General features: G+C 32.7%; 2 protein-coding genes and 3 pseudogenes across 2 annotated transcripts; 4 read left to right on the top strand and 1 right to left on the bottom strand.

Annotated features, from left to right (window-relative positions):
* Positions 1–1,334: 1,334 nt before the first annotated feature.
* On the bottom strand, positions 1,335–4,629 carry LOC142642313 (COBRA-like protein 2; annotated as a pseudogene).
* A 3,610-nt stretch (positions 4,630–8,239) lies between these two features.
* On the top strand, positions 8,240–10,528 carry LOC142642673 (uncharacterized). The gene is made up of 3 exons (XM_075817077.1): positions 8,240–8,376; positions 8,457–8,544; positions 9,391–10,528. Exons 1-3 carry the CDS (start codon positions 8,294–8,296, stop codon positions 10,201–10,203), a joined length of 984 nt encoding a protein of 327 aa, XP_075673192.1. The 5' UTR covers positions 8,240–8,293; the 3' UTR covers positions 10,204–10,528.
* Positions 10,529–11,190: 662 nt separating this feature from the next.
* Positions 11,191–13,248, top strand: LOC142644449 (aquaporin PIP2-7-like; annotated as a pseudogene).
* Positions 13,249–15,817: 2,569 nt separating this feature from the next.
* Positions 15,818–18,176, top strand: LOC142644448 (aquaporin TIP2-3-like; annotated as a pseudogene).
* Positions 18,177–22,409: 4,233 nt separating this feature from the next.
* On the top strand, positions 22,410–25,556 carry LOC142605390 (aquaporin PIP2-7-like). The gene is made up of 2 exons (XM_075776853.1): positions 22,410–22,655; positions 24,596–25,556. The coding sequence occupies exons 1-2, from the start codon at positions 22,524–22,526 to the stop codon at positions 25,391–25,393; spliced, it is 930 nt and encodes a 309-aa protein (XP_075632968.1). The 5' UTR covers positions 22,410–22,523; the 3' UTR covers positions 25,394–25,556.
* Positions 25,557–26,400: the final 844 nt, after the last annotated feature.

Raw genomic sequence — 26,400 nt, 5'->3', positions numbered from 1 at the left:
TGTATTTTTGTTCACATAGGAATGAGTTGTTTCTTATCTTTTAATTTTATTTTTATAAAGCAAAATATACTCATATATGGTATCTTCCAACACCCTTTGGTTAAGATTATTATTTTGTTTATTTAATTGGGTCGAGTTTTGCACAATTTCACTTTAAAAAAAAAAAATAGTCATTTTACAAAATTTATAAACTAATAAAATAAATTCATCTAAACATACTAAATGGGTTAAGATGTTTAATTCTTTTTTTTTTCTTTGTTATTTATTTCTTGATATTTGTATTATTTTGTAAGCCCTAGCAAAGAAAAAAAAAATACATTTGCTTAATGATTGTAGTATATATATATATATATATATATATAGATATATATATATATATATATATAAACTAATTATCATACAAAACAGAAGAGAAGACAGATTTTTCCCCTAGCTGATGATGACTACAAGAATTTCATCAAGCATGTATGAATCTTATGGATGGTTCAAAGTGATCAACCATTATATATATAGCATCCTTTCCATGATGACATCTAAACATTAATTGGTTTTTTTACTTGTCTTTTTCTATGCTAGGATGTCCCAGTTATATCAATGAGAGTAATACAATAACTGATGAAACTCTCTTTCAAATTTCAATCAACCAGAGTTTTATTGTTTGTTTGCATCTAGTTGTTGTGGCAAGAATAAGAATTATAACATGCTTAATAAAGAAATACTATGATATGAAATACACACTCTCTCTAGTACATAAGAAAGGAAAACTCTCACAAATACATAGAATTTCATGTACATTAGAAAGTAAACAAATAATACATCACTAGGCTCTGAGCACGCATGTGATGTTCTTCTATTTTTTGGGTAAAGATTAATAATTTGTATTTATTATAATTTGAGATTTCTACTTTTTCTAATCACAAAAAAAAAAAAATAATAATAATAATCAAAGAGTGTGATGAATACGTGGGGTGAGTTTTGTAGATTGGAGGAGTTTTAAAACTAACAAAAGAGTAATCCTATTTTATAGAGAGTTAGTGAGTAAAAGTAGGAATTTGAATTAACGTAAAAGTAGGAGTTTAGTAGAAGCAAGAAGACATTTCAACGTAGAAGTAAAAATTTATTATTTTTGTCAATTTACTATTTTAACCTCATTTTTAAGTTGGTAAGGGTATTTTTGACAGTAAAAAAAGAAATAACTAACTTTCTTTTGTTAATTTACTATTTTAACTCCATTTTTAAATTATTGGTTAATTAATTTAGGAGTATTTTTTATAGAAAAAAAATAATAACTAACTTTCTGAATCCGCTTAATATATACAGATCGTAGTCCGGAAAAAAAAAATAGAGGAAGTTAATCAGTCTGGGTAGTTTATTCATCAAAATCAAGTGACTAGTGTTATGAATGTGAAAACTATCAGAAGAATAATTTTGCAATAGGTTGGTTTTAAACTGGAGATACCATTTGGTAGCGCTGGGAAAGTGTCCGGGGGGAGGCATGATACAGTTCTCACCATCAAAATATATTCTTCGCGGGAAAGCCCATCCGTTGCTTAATGTGAATGAGTCTGTATCCTTGTTCAAAAGTATGTGTGTGTTCAATGAACCGACTTGATCCCCATCAGCCTGCAGCAGGATGGTATTGAAGTATTCTATCCCCCAAAAGAGAGCAACTTCATCTGCAAGTGTTCCCATGGCTTAGATATACAACAGGTGTGTAATTGTAATGAAAAGAATAGTAGAAAGCATATCTGCAATTTAAGTGTGAAGGCATCTTCTCACTAGAAATTCGTTTCGGTACATTCTAGGCCTATGACATTGTGTAATTTTTCCTTTCTTCCAGGCTTGGCATGAAAATATCATAATTTAACATCAGGGAATTATAGTGCAGATATGTATTATAATTCTCCATGTAACATATAATTAGGTACAAGAGTGGTCACACAGTATTGACATATTGCATGGAGTTCAACTAAATCCAAAAACTTCTCATGACAGGATGAAAGATGGTGTACTATAACATTGATTGTTGGCACTTTTAACGTTATTGAGTTTCAAGAATGTCCATTGAAAGCAAAAAAAAGGGCACTGCAGTTGAGCATTTGGATATCTATAGTAGAGAGAAATGTGCTGCAGTAGTTACCTCCAAATCCAACAGTAGGAAGCACAGTACTGTTGAAGCTGTATATTGTTGCAGGTTGGCTGAAACCAGGATGCTGAACCAGCATATTCCAGTTTGAGAAGTTTCTTTGGTAATTGTAATTAGAAATTGTCAGTTTTACCCTCCATTGATTCAAGTAATTGGTTTTAACATGCCAATGAACTCGAACCAGGCACATATGATCACTGCATTCGACTTCGTCCCTATTATTGCAGAGAGAGAGAGAGAGAGAGAGAGAGGGAGAGATGGGTGGCATGTAAACTTGCAACAATAATTTGATGATAAACATATGATAACAAAGCTGCCAAAATTCCACTAGTTGCAGCTTTCTTAGTTAAAGAGTGTAGTCAATGACAAGAGCACACCTGCATAAAACTGTAGTTTGGTCTGCCTCACTGCATCCACAGCTACACTTGGGACATGGTGTGATGTTGGGGTTGTAAAATGTTGAGAGTGACACACAGCAGACTGGTTTTTTGTTAGCCAAAAAGCTTGAGTAAGTGCAAGTTGATTTCCACGTGTCTGCAAGACACAAGTGATATTATAGAATTTGGTCCATAGTGAATGCAATTCAGGACAAAACTTCTGATTTACCAAAAAAAATTGTATAACTAATTTTATTAATGTAAGGTAACTAAGGTTCTGTTTTTCCATTCATAAATCAACGAGGCTCTATTAAAATTCCTGACCTACGTCTTCAGCCTTTTTTTTCCCCTTTTTTACTACATATTAATTTGGAATGGTTCTTGATTTTTTGAAATCAAAACTCACAGAATGCTATTTTGAGCCTAGTTCAGTCTAGCAGCCAATTTTGACAGGTTGGCTTGGGCTTCTTGTTACCTATTTCTAGAAACCTTACTACTACTTTTTGATAAGTAATAGTACCATGGTAAGACAAAAATTGCAATAGTATATCTCAACAAGGTATACAGATAAGTCTTCTCTGTGAGGAGACAAATGTTTTCCCAAGAAGTTCAAAATTCAAGCATAGACCCAGAATTTGGTTGGTTCAACTTCAAAATTAATATGAAAGTGTGACCAATAGTTGGTTGACCTAAGTTTTCTCTCAAAATTGTTATGTTAAACATTGTACTACCACAGCAGTCCAGACCAACCTAATTGAAATTTCATTGTGACTAGTTAATGCTAGAGTTTAATCTAATAGAAATTTTGGCAGATGATTGTCAGAAGATGTTTCTCAGATCATCTAAGATTAACAGAATACCACATCTCACATGTCAGATCACTACAAGCATAAAACCAGGTTAAATTGTGGCAAATGAAGGTGGTTTTGTGTGCTATGTTATTTCAAGTAGTGTTGCATTTGTTCAGCAAAAAGAAGAAAGCATAGTGTTGAATTTGGCATGAAGTACTTACTTAAAACCTGATTTTGGCTTCTACCTCCAATATCAGTGGTAACTGTGGGATCAGTGTCCAAAACTGGGCCACAAGTGTAGCCAGGACCTGGTGCCATCAAAGTGAGATTTTGAGGCTTATAAGCAGGAAAATTTCCCGCCAAGTTGCCAACTTTCATGTCAAAGGAGGAGAATGAATTGGAAGGGTCGATAGCCCAGGGAGAAAGAAGACCTCCATGGCAACAGTCCTCTGACCTATTTTGTGGTAAGGCCTCTGGCATGAGATCAACTATCACAGGGTCTTTCTTGCAGCAGTGTGGTGTTTGGAACTTGAAGGTTGTGCAATTTCCTTGCTGGGTGGCAAAGGCACCACTCATTGACCAGATCACTTCAGTGTTGGTCCATGACCACCCAACCTTCCACCCAGGTTGGTCCACATCGCGATACTGATAGTAATTTTGGATGGTAACCTTTTCCTGCAAAGAACAATCATGTTATTAGAGATCTTATTAGATGCACATAGTACGCAAACTTCCTCAAAATTTATAGAATTCTATATTTGCCTTTGAAACTATATATATATTTTAATGATGCCACGCACTAGAGTCTGGAAAGCTTATTGAATTACTTTGGAAATATAAAGTTATGATGTGTAGAGGCATTCGCAGGTTATGGAACACAGCATTGAGAATCCCACTTGTTCATGGTCCAGTCTTCTATATTCTATGTTCTGAAACATGCTCTTATACCTACTTAGTATGTCTAATATGCAGTAGTGGACTGTAGTGAGTGTAAAAAATGGCAGAACTGATTTAAGATTTTGAGCAAAAACAGTACTAAGCACTAACCAGATAGCCATCATCTGTCCAATCATGAATGTCGAAAGTAACTGTAATGTTTCCATTTGGATCCATGGGATCATAGCAATCTGCAAAGAAGAGAAAACATCATCTGATTACGCAAAAAAAAAAAAAAAAAAAATCTCTCTAGTCTCTCCCAAAAACTGAAATCAAAGAAGTAACAAAGAATAAGTATTATGCCTGACAAACTGCATATAGCAACCAATACTATTGACAGAAGTGCAAAAGACCATCTAAGTGAAGGAATTAGTGCCATCTTCCTCTGAAGAAAATCTGGTAGAGATTAGAGTTTGTTATGGTAGAATGTGACAAGCAAGGCCATGATTTAACTTTATTAAGAAGAAGAATTATTCTGTATTCTGGAAAAATCAAAATTTTGTCTTATCCATCTTTACGCTTGGATCAAAGAACCATTGGAAATATCAACTGGATATATATGAAAAGACAAAGTCAGATGGTAGGTTCATGGAGACCAAGTTTAGAAGATTCTATGACCATTCATGCAATGCTAAGCAACAGAACAAATTTGGAAGGCTGCTCTTATTTTATGCAACTCCATTTAATAGTAGATGACTAGATGTAGAAGGACGGTTCATACTTTGGTCTCAAAATATGTGGCAAAAGAAAGATAATATAATATGTATTAAGGTCAAAAGAAAACACAATATTGCAGCTGCCATTATCTATATACCTGGCATTTCAAGGTATCTTTGTCTTAAACTTATCATCCATCTCCTCGTACTGTCTGTTGTTTCAAAAACTTTATGGCATGCAATTATACAAAAGGCAAGCAAATAGGTATCCATGTTAAGTGATGGTATTCCTTCTCAAAAAAAAAAAAAAAAATTGATGGTACTACACAATGTTGTTGGACTGTCATTTACACAAAAGAGGCAGAGTCATGAACCCAACCCAAATCCAAGTATTATTCAACCTTCACATGTAATTCTTTGGCTAACAAATTGTTTTAATTTTTTTGGGTTTTCTCAGCAAAAAAAAAAAAAAAAAAAAAAAAATTGCTTTCAGACTATTTTGAATAATTTATCTATACCATATCCCTATGTTTCCATGTCTCTGTACCACATCTTAGGGTGCTGAATGTAATAAATATTCCAAGCTCATGATAAAATATAATCTATGATCATCAGCAAGGCATCAAGGTATTAATCTATAACTTATATAAATGGATTAGCTATTTACAACCTATGATGATGGCCCATGGTTAGGGTTTTGGTGTGGGGTAGGTCCGAAGTTCAAATCCTTGGTGATGACAGTGTGACATTGGTTTGGCTCAGAATTATTATTGGTGGGTTGAGGTTAGACTATGGTTCAACCCACTAGAGAAAACGTTTGGTGAATCCTCCACTTATGTACTCTCCTTGTTAACCTTTCTAAACCTTTAGGCATTGGTTACTATAGAAATTATTATGGCCATGTCTTGGTGGAGTTTGTACATTGCTGTAACACAGAACAAACTTAAAAGACGGCAATATTAGTTATCTCATGCATCGAATATGTACACATTTTCTCTTTATAGTATGTGACCCTACAGTTATATAGGATTCACATACTATGAGAAAGATTATACATATATTCAATGCATGAAATATCTTTTTAAAAGAAAAGCACACAAAGGATGGCAATAGATTGGAGCAAGGTTAGATCAGAGATGCCTCGTCCCATTTTTGGCCAAAGGAGTGAGAACATGATAGATGGGTTGGTGGTGTTCTAATCCCTAATGACATGAATTTGACATTAACAAAGTAGAGATGAAAGAAAAAGGGAAAGAGTAGTCGTGAAAGTGCTAAGAGGAAAAAAAAAAAAACAAGTGATATGAGAATGGTAATATGATATGTGCAATATACACACACACACACACACGTGTGTGTGTGTGTGTGTGTGTGTGTGTGGGGGGGGGGGGGGGGGGGATAGGCCAAATGGTTCGAGATAAGCAAAACCTGCCCCTAGCCCGTCACTTCCGCTGAGTAGGAAATGACATTGTGTGGTATGTTGGTTCGAAGAATTCAAGAAACAACAATCCCTTGGCATAGAAATAAACTTCTCCAACCTATTACATGGTTACTGATAAAACTATCCATGTATATTATTTAAATAAGTAGCATGACTCATTAAATTGATCACACGACTAAAAATATATGTAGATAGTTTTATCAATTGCCAGAGTTGAAATTTTTTTTTCCCCTTCAAATCGGTTTAGAGGTCAACTTTCCTTCAAGCATTTCCTCAAACAGTTTGACAGCATAGCTCGGCCGTGCTTTGACAAATAAATTATCACCCTCTGATCCCTCTCCATATTTGGCTGTTAATAAAATCTGACAAAAGAGCAGAAGTTTGACTGTAACTTGGGCCTCGAAAATAATAGCCGAATTTAAGACATTGTGTGTTTCATTAAAATGCTACTCTCCCTCCTGGGGCCCAATAGTTTACTCTGCAATGCATCATAGGGAAGTGAAGTGTCATGGGCTAACAACCTTTCATGGGTATACTCCTATTCCTACCTATGACACATTTTCAATTGCTTGACATTGATGGATAATCTCTCTATTTACTATACTCTTCAAACTTTTCAGGCCAATAAAGTACTTCAGCTAAAACCATAGCAATATGCATTTATTTTCTATGCCCTACTAGGCCCTAGTGGAACCCGTGCACGGGAGCAACGGCAACCCCATCAAATTTCACACTTTATAAAAGCATTTGATTAAGATGTACATTAATTTTATCCACAAACTGTAATTCCTGTAGAATGATGTTTGAGACATATTTCACTTACTAACATAGACTAAGCCAAAGTAAAAAGAGATGTAAAAAAATTTCACATATTTTTTTTTTTACTGCTTGCTAATATGTTAAGTTATTATTGTTATAACATTATTTTCGCATGAATTGACACTATTTTTATTGTACACAAATCACAAACATATATACCATTTCAATTGTTGTAAAACGAGTCTTAAAATATTTTAAAATGATAGTAAAATTACTCAAAATTTTATGAAATATATCTTACAAACTGATGGGTTAACTTTGAAAGTATAAAACAAAATATGCTTCAGAAATTTTTTTATATTATATTATTGTTGTGCCACCCACTGCATTTTGTTGTCAACTTGACAGTAGTTTTCGTTTTTAAAATTTTTTTTTAATTTTTTTTTTTATACACTTGGTGAAGAAGAAAAATTGGAAGAAACCTTTGAGGTTTAAATACCCAATAATTTAGTTGTATCAGATTTTCAGGAAAGCTAGACCTCTAGCCTATGAAGCTATCAGGCCTATCACAGACATATCTGTTTATATGCCAAAGAAAATTGTGTTAAGTGCAAGTCAATAACTTACTAACATTACATGTGAGGCTACAGTAGTGAACTTATGTATGCAAGATAGATTTGATATGTGATTACAAAAGATATCAAATTTCCTTGATTGGGATATTATATAACTAGAAAGACAACTATATAAACATTATTAGATTTATAAAAATTTTTTTGAGAGAAAGTTTCAACCTATAGTGTCCGCTCTTGATGATGCTTTTTATCATCAGGCTAAGACACCAATTAGTTTTTGGTATAGACGGGGATTAAACCCCAGATTTTTTATTTAACCATCAGAGACTTTATCAGTTGAGCTAACTGGAACCCACTAGATTTATAAAATTAGTATGAGTAAGTTTGACAATTTTCATTCAACATTGAATTAGAAAAAAGTGACATTTGGTTGTCATAAATTAAATAATAGCAGTAGCCGATAATGTAGTTCAAGGAAAACAGTTGAGATTAAAGTCAAGACTACTAACAAAAATCATATGTAACCCGCCAAGTCCTACATCTCAATGCTAACTATATTTATATATAGAAATAGAATACAGAGTGTAACCAAGAAATAGTATTTGGCAGGTTAAGATGGCTGAGAATCTGCCTGTAGTGGGGGATGAAGAAAGTGTCTATGCTGGAAACAAAGTCCAACCTTGCACCTCCACACCAATGCAAGTAACAGTACACTCAGGGTAAATGAATTATTCAGAGTGATCTACTGTCCAGCTTATTCCTAATAATCTTTTTGCAGGTCACAGCAATGGAAAGCTGAGGAAGAGAAGTGCACTACTACTAAATTGAGTGAGATGTTGGGCTTGGAGGAGTTCTTCTCTTTGAAGGTAACCATAATTTTTTTCCCTGTTGCTCTAGGTTGACAATTCTACCTTTATCATTGTTTACAGAAAGATAGGATTGCACTTTATTTTGAAGGAACAAACATTAAAACCATAATAGTGTGTGAAGGATAGAAGGCACAAGTTTGAGAGCTTTGCATACAAGAAGATAATTATAAGAATCTTATAATAGAAAAATTAAAGATATTTCAAGCATTTTTCATTATTTAACAATATCACTATTAGTCTTTCATCTATATTAATAACTAATTGGACTGAAGTGAATGTAAAGTATGAAACATATAGGAAATTTAAGTAAATTTTGAAAATAAATGGATGTATGTATAATTTTTCCATCAAATTATGGGACGTAAAGTATTTTGTTAAAAAAAAAAAAGAATAATACTAGAAACACAATATTTATCAAAATGGTTAACATGATCTGTTGTGATTAGATTACCAACACTTTCACCAATATCCACCCACTAATTTTATGATGCATCAATCCATAAGCCATATTAACTGTTGTGAAAAATATTGTATTCTAATATTTATTTATTCTTAAAGAATAGTGCACATTTGGAATATTCAGTTATAAACTAAGGCATTATGTATGAAAATCTCAACTTTTTCCTAGTGCTAGGTTTACAATTAGCCCTGGCTCTGATGAACCCAACCTACCAAGACATAGGAATATAGGATAGGGGAGGTGACTTGGGCTGGTCTAGCTCAACTGCCCTTGAGGTGGAAGCTACCACACTATCGCATTCCCGAACTTATATTGTGGCAAGTGACAAACACAAACTTGGTTTATTCACTTATTCTTATTAACAAATTAATGTTGATTTCCAGGTATGGAGAGCATCTTTGGCAGAGCTTGTTGGCACAGCAGTCTTTGTTTTTGCACTTGACACCATAGTCATCTCCACCTATGAGACTCAAACCAAAACACCAAAACTCATAATGTCATTCCTTATTGCTGTCACCACAACAATTATCCTCATCGCCATCAATCCAATTTCCGGCAGTCACATCAACCCCGCCATCACCTTAGCCGCCATGCTTGTCGGCGTAATTTCCCTTTCAAGGGCTGTCATATACATATTGGCACAATGTGCTGGTGCTGTGCTAGGTGCACTAGCACTTAAAGCCGTGGTAAGCAGCACCATTGAAGAAACATTTTCACTAGGAGGTTGCACACTCAATGTCATTGCACCAGGCCCAAACGGGCCCATTATGATTGGACTTGGGACAAGCCAGGCCCTATGGCAAGAGATAATATGCACTTTTGTGCTTCTTTTTGCTGCAATATGGATCGCTTTTGATCATCGCCAAGCTAGGGCTTTGGGCCGAGTTATGGTTGTTTCCATAATTGGAATTGTAGTAGGCCTCCTTGTGTTTATTTCAACAACCTTGACAGCAACAAAGGGTTATGCTGGGGTTGGTATGAACCCAGCTAGGTGTTTGGGCCCAGCACTTGTTCGAGGGGGCCACCTTTGGAATGGGCACTGGATTTTTTGGGTTGGGCCTGCTATTGCATGTGTGGCATTCTATCTATACACAAAGCTCATCCCACAGCAGCATTTCCATGCTGATGGGTTCAAGCATGACTTCCTGAATATTTTGAAGGCTATATTTTCATCAAACCATGCTCACAAGAAGTGAAGAAAAGGACTTTCAACTTGAGAGAATTGGTATTTCCTAAGAGTTTTGTGAAAGACAGGCAGGAATTCTTGGTGTTTGAGGCTTCATTATCATGGGATTTTAATTTAATTGCAAATGTTAGGCTCTTGACACTTCTTTGAGGCCTTCATTCTAGGTGTGTTGAATTAAATTATGTCTGTGTGTAGCATGGACTTCCAAGAAAAAGTTCATACGACTCTTTTGCCACGATGTAATAATTAAGCATCAGCCTGATCTCAAAATGTGTTTATGTTTTTTGAAAAATTAGTTCCATTAAGAAAGAATAGAAAAGATCAACGTTTGCGTACACGTGTGCATACATACTAAGATTTACATGGTTTACCCAAAACTAGGGTTCTAGATTTACAAATCTATAGTTTTATTATGGCAACTACAAGGCTACAAGATGATTTACATGGATCATTAACATATAAGGCCTTGGGGCATTTAAAATATACTTAAACACCAAAAATACACCACCCCCCACCCCCCAAACATAAGTAACACAATAGATCAGTGACATCAGTCTCTATTCTCCACACATATCTCATAAAATCACCCTCAATCAGTTATGCCAAGAGAATGAATGAAATTAGCAAAATTTAAAATGAGTTTGATGATCTCCAACGGAAATTACTTGGAAAGTATAATATTATTGTAATGATATTGCGGATATATAAATGTGCAACAGTGCAAAACTTGGTCTCATTTTGCCAGGTGCCTATCAGTAACTGGTTTCATTAATTTAATCAAAATATGAACCGATCAAAGGCAAGCATCCTTGGTGACTTTAGAATGAATATTCTTGCAACTAAATCTAATCCTTATTGTTGCATTTGATTTGCTAATTTAGACTTGCAAGCCCCAATGTCCTTAAAAAAATCAGTTGGACAGAGCGTGTAACACAGCATATGTTCCCACTGTCTTCTGCGAAATGCTACAAACTTCAAGGTTACTCCCAAGGTAAAAATGGCTAAATATCTGGCATTTTCACTCGTGACATTGAGAAGTAGCTAAGTATGGTATAATTGAATTGGCAGTATTTTTTCCATTCTTCTCCATATACATAGGAGTTCTGATGAGAGATTCATTAAATTGGAATAGCTCTTGTCCCTTTCTCTTAGAACTAATCATGGATAGAGTTGTCCTCAGAGAAGATGGTGAGCAATTGCAAATATCACTTGAGAAATAGGAGGCAAATAGTAACTCCTTTCAAAATAAATTTCTTGCTTTCATAGGTGCCCATGAATTTTAGTCTCCAGAGGTAATCTTTGTTTATTCTCATGCTTAGTATATTATATAGTAATTTTCTTCAAGTCCAATTTGTTCCAAATACTTTTCCAATTTAATATGGGAAACAAATAAATACACGATTTATCCACTTGAGAGGATGTTCAACAATACTACAGCTACACCCATTCACATGCCCAATTTTACAAATTTTTGACTTTTGTAATTGTGAGTGATTGACGAAAAGTAGTGGATTCATATGGGTAAAAAGTGTTCACCACTCATAGTTATACAAGTTAGCAAGTAGTGAAATTAAGTGTATTTTTAGAATTATTCATATTATATAAAGTTGTCAATTTTATTCTACTCACGGCTTTGGTTAAATTATTGAAATAGAATATTTCAATAATAATTTATTTTTGTATACCAAAATTACTTATATTTTTATATCATGTAAAAGGGTAAGACATAACTCATCTTCAATATAAAAATAAGGATCCAAGTCATCGAAGAAGAAGAGAAAAAAAGGACGAGAAAGAAAGAGACTTAAAAACTTAAAAAGAAAAAAAAAAAGTTGGTGAGTGAATCAAACCTTTACCAATATTGATTGGAATTTAAGTTGAGTTGGAAGAGGGGTTCAATATACCAATTTAGCGATCGAAACGTAAATTTATAATTGTTCAGACTAGAAGGGAATGGAATTGACAACATTATACATCCCTCATTTTGTATATAACATGCAATTGGAGTAAATTTTACTATTCATCCAAAAACCATTGATCAAAATTTGATCTCCCATAAAATTTCTTCTTCTATCTAAATTGTTTTACGTATTCCACTTTTTCTTTTTCAGTTTTCACGACAAGCACATTCCAACCTGCTAGAATATTAGTTCAAGTGCTTAACCTCAATTATGCATGATTTATTTGTTTTTCTCAAAAAGAATGGAGCTTGATGTTTCCCCTCTTGGTTCTTAATTTCAGATTTGGAAGGCAGCTATCACAGAGTTACTAGCAACTGCCTTTTATGTGTTCACCCTCACCACTACCATCATCTCAATCTTGGACTCAAATGTGGTTGAACCAAAGCTTCTTGTTCCACTTGCAATCTTCCTTATACTCTTCCTGTTTCTCATGATGACAGTTCCATTATCTGGTGGCCACATGAGTCCAATCTTAACATTCATAGCTGCACTCAGGGGTCTTATAACTCTTGCTCGTGCTTCCATCTATGTATTGGCTCAATGTGCAGGCTCAATAATTGGTTTTTTTATACTTCAAAATGTGATGGACCGTAAAACAGTACAAAAACATTCCTTAGGTGGCTGCACAATTGATGGCAATGAAGCAACAACACATCCACTAAGCCCTGAAATTGCATTGATATTAGAATTCGTCTGCACATGTGTTTCTCTTTCTTGGTGTGACAGTGGCATTTGACAAGAAAAGGTGCAAGGAACTTGGCATGGCAATGGTATGTGCTGTGGCGGCAGCATCTTTGGCACTAGCAGTGTTTGTTTCAATAACAGTAACTGGGAGGGCTGGCTATGGAGGTGTGGGTCTGAATTCTGCAAAGTGCTTGGGGCCAGCATTGTTGCAAGGAGATAGCTTGTGGGATGGCCATTGGGTTTTCTGGGTTGGGCCCTTTTTTGCCTGCATTGCTTATTGTGGTTACTCTATGCACTTACCAAAGGAGAATTCAGATTTGGAAGAAAAAGATGAGTATGATATTGTGAGGGTAGCTATGGCTTGTTTTGGGAAGAATGATATTCCTACTAATCTTCAAGGGAATGTTTAGATAATGTATTTCCATTAGTAACATTTAGTTCCAAGAGACTCTATTGGCAATTCTAAAATACTATAAAGTGGCATTTGGTACGAGAGAATTTACATTACTTCTGGTATCCAGATTACTGGAAATGTGATGCCTTACAATTTGGATGTCTAGGAATGTAACTATTCTTATGTTTGGTTTAATTAGAAATTTAATAAAATTCCTATGAACGTGAGATTATAATGTTTGGTTTATTACTAGAAATCTTAAATGAATTATTTTTTTTCTTCATTCTATCTTTAGATTTATAAATCCAATATCAAGTTTTTTTTAAAAAAAAAAAAAAAATCCTTCCTCTAAATAAATAATAAAAAACAAAGTGAATACCTGACAACAATAGAGGGCCTTCTTCAAACTTTTTTTTATTTCACATGTGAAATATGAATAAAACTTTGTTAATGAATATATCAACAGAGTTGTCTATCTTGTTTATGTTGTTTTGACTAGAAGAGATAAAGACAAGGAAAAAGATATTGATGATTTGTTTTATATTTTATCTCAATTGCTTAAATGATAAAGAAAAGGGTTAAAATTGTCAATTTAAAAAAAATACATTTTTTTTAAGTTTGGAAATCTGGATACCCACATGTTTTAAGATGAATTATTTATTTTTTCTATTCTATCCTTAGATTTATAAATCTAATATCAAGTTTTTTTTTTATTTTTTTATTTTTTTAAATACTCTTCTAAAAAACAAAGTGAATAACTGACAACAATGAAGGGCCCCCTTCAAACTTTTTTTATTTCATACGTTAAATCTGAATAAAACTTTATTAATTAAAAAAATACAATTTTCTTTAAGTTTGGAAATCTAGATACCTACCTATTTTAAAGGGAATCCAAATTCCTACAGAAAAAGGGGGTTGAGGGTGAATTCAAATTCCCCTGACATTTGATTCCTTAGTATGATTTGTAACCAAATATGAGATTTTTAAATATTCATGAAAATTTTAAAATATTACCCCGTACCAAACGTCACGTAAAAGTATATTTTAGTTGCGCTCTTATCGGTAATTTTGAACCCTCCATTCACATACCAGTATTAAAGCAGCAGAAATTTGTATACTGTGTTGTGTCAAAAAGTAAAACTAAAAAAAAAAAAAAAAGTAATCTCATTACACGTGCTACAAGCATGGCCATATTTTATTTATTTATTTTTCATTTGGATAGGACTTTAACATTAATCTCAATTAAAAGTTTATATAGTCAGATTGTGATGAGATCAAACATAAAAAAAAAAAAAAAATGAATACACTAGTTGTGGGTGTGTTTAACGATATAACTTAGAGCATTACCATCAGCTCTCTTAAAAAAAATGTCATTTTGACACATTAAAAGCTCACTTTATTATTTTAACACATCATTTTACAATTTATCATTTATCACATCTTTTATTCTTCAATTTTATACATTAAAATAATATATACCAATATTAGAATAACATTAAAAAAAAACTAACAATATATTAAAAAAAAAAAAAAAAACCAAACATCCCCACCACAACCCACAGCCCACCCCTGCTGCCAGCAACCATCAATGCCCCACCCACATCACACCCACCACCAGAACCCCCACAGCAGAACACCAAAACCACCACCACAGAAAAACAAAAACAACGACAAAAAACACAACCCAACTTTTAACACACACTCATTTGCTATATCTATTTCTCACATTGCATTTGCACCATAGCTTTATTGTGTACTAAAATATTAGTGTGATAAAATTGATATTATGAAATCTCTTACTTAAAGTCTATGTAGTATTAGATATGTGACTTTTGCATGTTATGAGAGAGAGGTCTGAGTACCGTTCTTGAGTTCTTGATAAGTCTAATATTTTTTGTATTTTTGGAGATAAGTAGATAATGCAAAAGGGAAAGGTGAGGTTCAAATCATAAATATAGAACCCCACAAAGAATGTCATTGCCACCAAGTTATCAATTGAAACCTTGATAAAGTCTTTTTTCTCCTTTTTGAAAAGATTGGTAAGTCTAATATTGTTGTAATAATATTATTAAGGTTGTATAAATGTGTAGCAATGCAAAGATTAATCTCACTGTCACTTCACTTCTAGAGTGTTGACAGGTGCTTATCCTGAACTAGTCTATTTTATTGAATAGTAATATGAACTGATCAAAACAGGCATCCTTATTTATTTTTATTTTTCCTTTTTTTAAAAAGCATCCTTAGTTACTTACAATGAATATTCTTTTTAAGTAAAGCTTATTGCTGCATTTTATTTAGGCATGTACGCCCCATGGGCCTTAGAAAATCAGTTGGATAAAGCGTATTAATCAATTGCACTAACATATTTTCCCACTGTCTTCTTCGAAATGCAACAAAATCATAATGCTCCCACTGTCACTTCCAAGGTTAACATGGCAACACATGTGGCATTTATTCACTTGTGACACTGGGAAGTGGCAAAGTTTTGCATTGGCAGAATCTTCAGTTTCTCTATGTTTTAGAGTATTGTTGAGAGAGATTCTTTAAATAACAAGGTCTCATCCTTTTCTCTTACAACTAAGGTCATGGAAAAAGTTTTCCCCCACGAAGCTGATCCACAATTGCCAAGATCACTTGAGAAATATGAGGTAAATAATATCTCATCCCAAACAAAATTTCTTGCTTTCATAAGTGCCCATGAATTTTACTCTTCAGAGGTGAGCTTGGTTTATTTTTGTGCTTAGTATGTTATATAGTAATTTGTTCAATTTGTCACAACTATATTCAATGCGATAATGGTCTATAAATAAATTTCTTTATCACCATTTATCTACTTGAGATGGTTCTCTCCACAATATTACATTACTCATTTTACAAAAAGTTTAGAATACAAAATTTTCAATTTTGTTTTTCACAACTACTGATATAGTCTATTACAATTGGTGCATTATAAAAATTGTGTCAATAGTGGACCAATGTAAAAAATGATATTTCTCCTATCACAACTTATTACCTTAACAAGTTATGATGAAGATTGTGAAAGTATTGATCAAAATATGAGCTCCCATGAAATATTTTCATCTATCTAATTTGCTTTATTTATTGCATGCCAATAGTACTTATTTAATTACTGGATATACAACTATTTCAACTTCTACATATTTTCAGCTTTTTAGTCCAACACCTAGAATATTAGTTCATGTGCTTAATTTCTCCGAAGGAATGGAAATTGATGTTTCGCTCTTGATTTTTAATTTCAGATGTGGAAGGCAGCTTTCACAGAGTTTCTAGCAACAGCCTTCCTAGTGTTCACCCTCACCACAACCATCATCTCAATCTTGGACTCACATGAGGTTGAACCAAAGCTTCTTGTTCCTATTGCTATCTTCCTTATACTCTTCTTGTTTCTCAAGATGACAGTTCCATTATCTGGTGGCCACATGAGTCCAATCTTAACATTCATTGCTGCCTCAAGGGTCTTATAACTCTTGCTCGTGCTGCCATCTATGCCTTGGCTCAATGTGCAGGCTCAATAACTGGTTTTTATATACTTAAAAATGTGATGGACCGTCAAACAGTACAAAGTCATTTCTTAGGTGGCTGCACAGTTGATGGCCCTGCAATTGCATTGATATTAGAATTCGTTTGCACATTTGTGTTTCTCTTTCTTGGTGTGATAGTGGCATTTGACAAGAAAAGGTGCAAGGAACTTGGCATGGCAATGGTGTGTGCAAGGCCGGCCCAACAAAATTTGGGGCCTAAGGCGGAAATTTTATATTAGGCCTTTTTATATGTAAACATTAATTAAATATATATATATATATATATATATATATATAATACTAATTAAATTAAGACTAATTTGATGTAAATACAGAAATTGATAAATAATAGTAATTAAACTAAGGTTAATTTCATACAGTAAATTGAATATCATAGTTGAACCATAAATTTAAACAAAAAGAACTAGAATTTTTTTTTTTTTTAAAAGAAACTTACTTTAACTTAGATATATAACTATGCATGGTTAAGTACAGTTGTAACTTAAATTTTAATTTATATATTCTTTTTAAGAGAAAGAGATAGATAAATATTATTTGGTGCATGACTTTGTAGGATATTAGTTTACAAAAATTAAGATCTCAAACTATTAGAGGAGATTAGTTATCATTGATGATCTATCACATTTGCAGCATTTTTTTTTGAAACATTTTAGGGTTTCAATTGGTTTTAATTTCTATTGGTCTCCTATTTTAGAAGCCTTGTTAGAAATGAAAAAGAAAAATACTAAAGATACTGCAAAATGTTCACAATATAATGTGATAATGACCGTAATTGATGAAATTCAACAACTTAATTTATTTGTGTTTGAATTCATTTTTTATGTAATTGGTGACATGTTAATTAAATTTAAACTTAAACCTATAATAAAATTTGTGGTATTTTTAACATCACTTAAAAAAAAGAGTACTAATTACTTAAAAAATGTTATATTTTTATAAAATTTTGGCCTTTACAAATGGAAGTTGGGTTTTTTTTAGTAGGGAATTTTTTTTTTTTTTGTTTGTGGGGCCTTAGGCCTAGGCCTAAGTTGCCTAGGCCTTGAGCCGGCACTGGGTGTGTGTTGTGGTGGCAGGGTCTTTGGCACTAGCAGTGTTTGTGTCTATAACAGTTACTGGGAAGGTTGGATATGGTGGTGCAGGCCTGAACCCAGCAAAATGCTTGAGACCAGCATTGTTGCAAGGAGATAGATTGTGGGATGGACATTGGGTTTTCTGGGTTGGGCCCTTTTTTGCTTGCATTGCTTATTATGGTTACTCTATGCACTTACCAAAAGATGGTTCAGATTTGGAAGAAGAAGAACAAGAGCATGACATTTTGAGGGTAGCTAGGGCTTGTTTTGGGAAGAATGGCAATCCAACTAATCTTCAATGGAAAGTTTAGATAACGTATTTCCAATAATATCATTTAGTTTGCCACTGTGTTGACACTTTGGCAATTCTAAAATATAGAAGTTTATTTTAGTCGTGCTCTTTGTGCTAATTCTGATTTCTGACCCCCCTGTCACAGGTAAGTTATAATTCATGGAGAACTTTCTTAAATTGTATTGTGGGCAAAAAGGTAACACTAAAAAAAAAAAAAAAAAGTAAAAGCAAAAGGTACAACTTAAATGAATTTTATATATACTGGTGTAACTTTATAAGAATTACCCCTTTTAAACTATAGATTCCTATTAAATTTAATGGTAGATAGAAAGTGTTATTAACTCTCTCCAATATCTTATTATATGTTTTGTAACCTTATAGAAAATTCAAAAAGTTTCCTTTCTTTACTATAATTTTCATATCAAGTTTTCTTATAATTAATTTTGTCCCTTTTTGCCAACGTAAACATATATCTCCTCACCTTAGTTGATCTCCATGGCACTTGGCAAACACCGATAATTACTCTATGATCTCTTCTATGGTATCATTGAAAGAATAAGAAAAACTTGCTTGGCGGGCTCTGGACTGTGTAATGAAAAAATGAAAAAAAAACTTTGATTTCAAGACCTTATCAAAGTGATCTGTATTTAGTATTTACTATATATAAATTGTTACTGATGAGTTCTATTCTATATAAATTAAATTACAAAGTGATAAACACTAAATAAATACAAATTCAAATATGAAAGCTCGGATTTGTGTGAAAACAAAAGAGCTTGTTTAGACCCCTAAATAAAAATTATGGCTGGATTGTTTTTACTCTAACTTAAACTAAGTGCAGAATAAAAGTAAATGAGCACAAACAATCGATACAATTACCCTAAGCCATATTCATGCAAAATGAACAATAAAAGATAAGCTTAAAGAGTAGGGGAGAGAGATGCCAACACAAAATAACATTGCGATGTGTTATCGAAGAAGAAAATGAAGAACTCGGTGAAAAATCTCTCCGCCACCCTCCAAGCGGTAAATCGATCCACTAGAGAATAAGTTGGAGTACACGAGTAATAAAAGACCCTCCAAGCCTAGTCTACCTAATATACTTGAGCCCTCCAAGCTCCTGCTACCAACTAGCTTTTCGGAACCTTGTCTTCTCTAACTTATCCGGATCCCGCAATTCAGCCCGATTGCATCCGCCAATGAATAACTTATCCGGATCTCACTTGACACTCAGATTGGGTGTGGTAAGTGTGTGGGCTATCAACCTCTCATGGATTTAGAGATGGAAAGGTAGGAGTAGAGGAAAACCACAAGGAAATGTGTAGATGATTGTGGGTATAACAATTTCTAACTCTCAAGTGTATTTTCTAGAGTTTTCCCTTTAAAAAGCACTCATTCCAATATGTGAATAATCAGGGTATATATAGTGTGGGTAAAGACTTGGTAAAACACAACATGACAAATTAGCCAAACAAAATGTTTTGCGAGTATTTCATGGGAATGCTTTACCTGCGAGACACTGATGAAAACTCCAGGTTGGCATGACTCTTCGCATTCCAGTCATGTGCTCTACATGTGGCTCTTTCGCTGGATAGCTTCTCGCGAGGCACTTGCAAAATCTACTTCTTCATCGTTTTAAGCTTGAGTCTTCACACTCTTTCACACTCAACCCTTACAATTAAAAGCCTACATATGTATAGGGAAATGATTGAAAAAATTACAATAAAATTAGACACGAAATTAAAGCCAACATAAATAGTTGTAAATTACAATTTTACAAAATCAAATATAATACACCAAAAACTGATTGGTGTCTTAGTCTGATGATAAAAAACTATTATCAGAAGCGGACACCATAGATTGAAACTCTCTAAAAAATAAAAAAAGAATAACTGTGAGTCAGTATAATACTCTTATATTTTTTTAGCCACGGCACTTTTTTAATATCTATTCATGAAATAAATCATATATTATTATTGATATCGTTATCATGGTCTTTTACTGTAATTTAATCATATGAAAAGCAACAACTTGTTATGAAAAGCAATAGCTTGTTTGTCAGCTTTGCTTAAAAGGTCAGGTACACTTGGTATAAAACTAGTCTGCACTCATTACGTGGCTGTGGCTTTTTTTTTTTTTTTTGTTGTTGTTGCTGCCCGCGACTTGGCCGTGGAGGTGGAAGAGCTGTGGAGGAGATAGAGAAGAAACGTGCAAAGAGAAAGAGAGAGAGACGTGCACTGAAGGGAGAAAGAGTCGTATAAATTTTTTTGGGTTTAGAAATAAGTATGGAATATATTAAATAAAGAATAATAAATAAGATCAATTAGAATATTAACATTAATGAGAATTTTTTTTTACCATTGGATTTACTTAAATCCAATAATTTTAAAAAGGTTAAGAGTAACACCAGGTGTAACTTGAATCTCTCTCTCTCTCTCTATGTATGTGTGTCTATATATATATATATATATATATATATATATATATATATATATATATATATAGATATATAAGTCTTAGCCCAACTCATTTGAATATTTGAGTTAAATAGGTAAATACCAATTAGGTTATTTAAATATATGAGTCTTAATGGATAAACCCACTAATACCCATCTAAAATTTAAATAAACAACTATAAAATTTAAATTTATATAAAATGACTGAAATACCCCTTGAAACTTAAAAAATAACCAAAATACCCAATGAAACCTAAAAAATGACCAGAATATCCTTGAAACCTTAAAATTACCAAAATACTCTCGAAACCTAAAACATGACAAAAATATTCTTGAAACCTATAAAATGACCAAAATACCACTGAAACCTAAATATTACTAAAATACCCCTTAGGGTCCGTTTGGAATTCTCTTATTTTGCTGAAACTGAAAACTTTTTGCTGAAAGTAATATAAATAAATGTAAAAGTTAGCTGAAATAGTACAGTGAGACACATGAATAGTAGCAAAAATAAACTTAATAGTAAAATAAGTTGGCAAAATTAATTACGCCAAATGTACACTAAATCTAAAAAATGTCTGAAATACATCCGAAACCTATAAAATGACCAAAATACCATCGAAGCCTAAAAATTACCAAAATATCCCATAAACTTAAAAAATGATCGAAATACTCTTGAAACTTATAAAATGACCAAAATATACCTGAAATCTAAAAATTACCAAAATTTTCCTAAACCTAAAAGATGACCAAAATACCCCCGAAACATATAAAATGGCCAAACTACTCACAAAACCTAAAAATGACCAAAATACCCCATAAACCTAGAAAATGACCGAAATACCCCTAAAACCTATAAAATGACCAAAATACCCTTGAGGCCTAACATCCAAAAAAAGAATACACAATGGGTGGGGGTGTGTTCACCATAACCTAAAAAACTTTTAGTAGATGCAGAACAAAATATCCAAACAAAAAAACTAAAATGAAAAATGGTAGATTGTTATTTGCCACAATATCATGTATTTTAGCAAAAAAATAACATAATAAAAATACAACAAAATGATGGATTTTGATTTGCCACCATTAACTATTCAACAGTTACAATAAATAAGAATTGAATATAAAGGATGAATGGTTTGTAAAGAACACTAGAAGTAAAATTTCAACCACACATTAAATTATTTACAAAATATTTTGTCTGATATAATAATTGAATATAAAATCTATTATGTTTCTTAAAAAAAAAATTTAAAACACTTTCAAATAACAAATATAGATAGTTTAATCTAGAACTTCAAATATATTGTATCAACTTTTGTTATTAGAAAATAATCACATCATTTTAAAAAGGTTTGAGACTAATAAAAATAAGTTTCATTTATTATTTTCATTTGACAAAAAAAACAAATTGTCAAAATTTTCGCGAATCTGCAACTAGTGCAAAGCTTATCCTGAGCCGGTTTATTTTATTGAATATGAAAGTGAAAAGGACAGGCGTCCTTACAAATTTTTTCTTTTAAAAGACATCTTTTGTCTTTTGACCAAAAAAGGCATCCTTAGCTTTAGAACGAATATTCTTGCAAGCATAGCATATTGTTGCGTTTTATCTTAGAAACCAATTGGATAAATCGTATAACATAACATATGCTCTCACTGTCTTATGCAAAATGCCACAAAAATCATGGTCATTCCAAGTTTAATATGTCAAAGTATCTGGCATTTTCACTTGTGACATTCAGAAATGTAAAAGTATGGCATTGACAGTATTTTCACTTGTGATATAAGATGTGGCAAAATTTGGAATTGGCAGTATTTCATTCTCCCTTTCTCTTCTATATATTAGAGTTCTGATGAGAGAGATTCATTAAATTTTCAAGCACTATTCCCTTTCTCTTAGACCTAAGGTCATGAATAATGTTTTCCCAAATGAAGCTGGTCTGCAATTGCCAAGATCACTCGAGAAATATGAGTCAAATGGTTACTCCTTCAAAACCAAATTTCTTGCTTTCATAGGTGCCTGTGAATTTTACTCTCCAGAGGTAAGCTTGGTTTATTTTTGTGCTTAGTATATTATATATTATAATTAGTTCCTTCAAGTTCTTTTTGTTGTGTATCATTCCAATTCTATAATGGGCTATATAATATATTTATTTATTAATCACCATATATCTACTTGAGAATCAGATGATGTTGTGCTTATTATATTATATTATAATTAGTTTCTTCGAGTTCCATTTGCTACACATATTATTCCAATTCTATGATAGCCTATAAATATATTTCTTAATCACAAATTTATCTACTTGAGAGATGTTCCACAATATTACATGATTCATTTTACAAGTAGGGACATAAAACTTTCCCACAACTATTGATATGGTCTTTTACAATTGGTGCATAATTAAAATCAAAATAGCAGTGGACTTATGTAAAATTGCTCATATCATATCACAATTTATCAACTTAACAACTTTTGAAAAACAAATTGCAAAAATAGTCGTTATACACAACTTGCAATGGAGGGGGATTTTACTATCGATACTATATATAGTAATGGGAGCGTTGCATTTAATTTTGCAAAACTTCTATTGCCCCAAGTGCTCATTTTTCTTAACAAAATTTTCACTTTTTTTTTGTAATATTAAATACAAAGAAATATTTATATCTATACAATATATACTAATGGGTGTTTAGTACTAAATTTTTGTTTCTTGGCTTTTCTTCTCCCCATCATTCTTCCCAGCATTCTTCTCATTTCTTAATTCTTCTTTTTTCCCATAATTATTCACCTTACTATTACTCTTTTATTTGTCTCTCTTTCTTTACTCTTCTTCCCCCCTGTCTTATTTTCTATAAATTTCAAAATTACTTCATTTGCACCCCTCTTCCATTCATTACATGTTCTTCCTACAATAAAAAATGATTTCTCTCTCTGATTTTCTTCTCTTTTTTGGTGGATTCATTATTGTTTTTTCGAACTCTACGGTGAATTTCTTATTTATTCTTGCAACTTTTTGCTTAAGGTTGGTACCTTTTGGTGTTTTGATTCCTCATTATAGAACCTTCTCTTGTGAATTTGTTTTGAATTTAGTTTAAGTTAATATTTGGTTTTTTTTTTAAGTGATTATTTGAGTTTATATTGTAACTCACTTGACTTGACTATGTATTTGAATATGTTTAACAATTATTTGAGTGATTGATTATTACAAATTTGATCTCTTATGACTTTAATCTTATTTTAATTTTGGTTTTGAATCATGATTTTGTTGGGTTTTGGGTCCTACAAGTGTTTGTTTCTTTTTGTTTTTTTTTCTTGATTTATAATTTTTTAGATAGGCAATGTGTATTTCGGATATAGGGCGAGAAAGTTTGGATTTTAAGAAAGTTTGTTAATTGTCAATTTCTATTGTACTTTGATGATGCACAAATTTTTTTAAGTAAATGTTGTTTAGGAATGAATATTTTCTCCACCTCTTTTTCCTTTTGAGTTCTTGAGAAGTTTGTTTCACTTCTCATCTTGATTATAGAGAAATTATTTTAATTATAATGTATGTATATGTGTTAAATTTAAGAAAAAATTTCTTGTACTTCGCTAGGTTAGCAACTAGTTTATCTAAAGTATCATTTATCAAACTATGATGTTCCATAAAATATTTTTATCTACCTAAATTGTTTTACTATTAGCATGCCAATACTTATTATTTATTTATTTATTTTATTTTTATTATTATTATTATTATTATTATTATTATTATTTATTTATTTATGTTTTTTTGTTTTTGTTTTGAGGAACCTGCCAATACTTATTTAATTACTTGATATGCATACCATTTCAACTTCTACTTTTTCATTTTTTTTTTAATCTAACCCCTAGAATATTAGTTCAAGTGCTTAATTTATTTTATAATTTATGTTAAATAAGTGCATAATTTCTTCTAAGTAATGGAGATTGATGTTCCCTCTTGATTTTCAATTTCAGATGTGGAAGGCAGCTTTCACAGAGTTAATAGCAACGGCCTTACTTGTGTTCACCCTCACCACAACCATAATCTCATGCTTGGACTCACATGAGGTTGAACCAAAGCTCCTTGTCCCACTAGCTGTCTTCATTATAGCCTTCTTATTCCTCATGGTGACAGTTCCATTATCTGGAGGCCACATGAGTCCAATTTTTACATTCATAGCTGCCCTCAGGGGTCTTGTAACTCTTGCTCGTGCAGCCATCTATGTCTTGGCTCAATGTGTTGGCTCTATAATTGGTTTTGTTATACTGAAAAAAGTGATGGACCATAAAACAGTACAAAATCATTCCTTAGGTGGCTGCACAATTGATGGCAATGGAGCAACATCTGCACTAAGCCCTGTAATTGCATTGGCATTAGAATTCGTTTGCACCTGTGTGGTACTCTTTGTTGGTGTTACAGTGGCCTTTGACAAAAAAAGGTGCAAGGAACTTGGAATGGCAATGGTGTGTGTTGTGGTAGCAGGGTCTATAGCCCTAGCAGTACTGTTTGTGTCAATCACAGTTACTGGGAGGGCTGGCTATGGAGGTGTGGGCCTGAGTCCTGCAAGATGCTTGGGCCCAGCATTGTTGCATGGAGGCAAATTGTGGGATGGACATTGGGTTTTCTGGGTTGGGCCATTTTTTGCTTGCATTGCTTATTATTGTTACTCTATGAACTTACCAAAGGAAGAGGAAGAGTATGATATTTTAAGGTTAGCTTGGGCTTGTTTCGGGAAAAATTACGATCCCACTAATCTTCAAGAAAGAGTTTAGTAGTGTAGTTTCACTAGTAGTTTGCAGTTACCATGTAAAATGGCTGCAAAAATGTAGTGTGTAGAAGAGGAAATAATGGGCTCATTCACCATCAGAAATCATTAGTGGGATGACCTCAATTGTAATGGGCTCCTTGTCAAACCCGATTAAAAAAAAATTTAATAATTTCTTATTATAATAATTGCAAATTGAGTTTCTTAGCTCTTTTTTTTAGGTTAATTAATTGATCATATGGGCTCCATTTCGTACACATTATTATTATTATTATCTTTTCTTTATGTTTTTGAAAATGAACGGATCAAAAAAGTTTTACCATACAAAAAGTGAGATTTAAAAAACTGTAATTTGATAAGAGATTAAATATAGGCAAAACTCTAAAACTGATCCTCTAACTTTCAACTTTTGTCATTTTAGTTCTCTAACTTTCGGTTTTGTCATTTCAGTCCTCTAACTTTCAATTTTTGTCAATGTAGTATTCCGTTAGATATTTGTTAGTTGTCTCCGTTAAGTGATCTAAACAATGCCGTTATGACTCTCTTTTTTTAAACAAAATTTTGTAATTAAACCAAAAATTAAAAGTGTGTTATAAAAAAGAAAAGAAAAAGAAAACAATTAGGGGAACGGCATCGTTCCCCTTGCCTGAAATCAAAACACAAAATAGGAACACAATCAGTAGCCCTAAATTGAGAAATTTGGGGGAAAATGAGAGGTTTGGGTTGGCAGCAGTTTGAAGCTAGATTGAAAGAGAGAACCCAAGAATGAGGAACCAAGATTGAGAGAGAGATCGAGATTGAGACCGATTTGGAGGCAACATGTATTCAATCATTGTTCTTATCAGCTTCTAACTAAATAATTGTTTTGTAGGCTACTGTTCAAGTAATTTGTTTGTAGGGTACAATTTTGCTTTAGTGACTTCTCAGAAGCTCATGTTTAAGGAAAAAAAAATTTGAGGTCTAGCTGGTTATATATTGTCCATTGACCTTATCCTCTGTCATATGCTTGTGCAA

The sequence above is a fragment of the Castanea sativa genome, chromosome 7 (genome assembly GCF_040712315.1).
Source record: "Castanea sativa cultivar Marrone di Chiusa Pesio chromosome 7, ASM4071231v1".
NCBI classification, from domain to species: domain Eukaryota; kingdom Viridiplantae; phylum Streptophyta; class Magnoliopsida; order Fagales; family Fagaceae; genus Castanea; species Castanea sativa.
Note: the sequence above shows the minus strand (reverse complement) of the source record. Positions and strands in the feature narration are given on the sequence as shown.

Bases quoted from the DNA above. Each gene is read 5' to 3' on its own strand.
- LOC142605390 (XM_075776853.1), top strand. From the start codon at position 22,524: ATGAATAATGTTTTCCCAAATGAAGCTGGTCTGCAATTGCCAAGATCA. The intron at 22,656-24,595 runs GTAAGCTTGGTT...TTTCAATTTCAG, and splicing joins GTGAATTTTACTCTCCAGAG to ATGTGGAAGGCAGCTTTCAC.
- LOC142642673 (XM_075817077.1), top strand. From the start codon at position 8,294: ATGGCTGAGAATCTGCCTGTAGTGGGGGATGAAGAAAGTGTCTATGCT. The intron at 8,377-8,456 runs GCAAGTAACAGT...ATCTTTTTGCAG, and splicing joins CCTTGCACCTCCACACCAAT to GTCACAGCAATGGAAAGCTG. The intron at 8,545-9,390 runs GTAACCATAATT...GTTGATTTCCAG, and splicing joins AGGAGTTCTTCTCTTTGAAG to GTATGGAGAGCATCTTTGGC.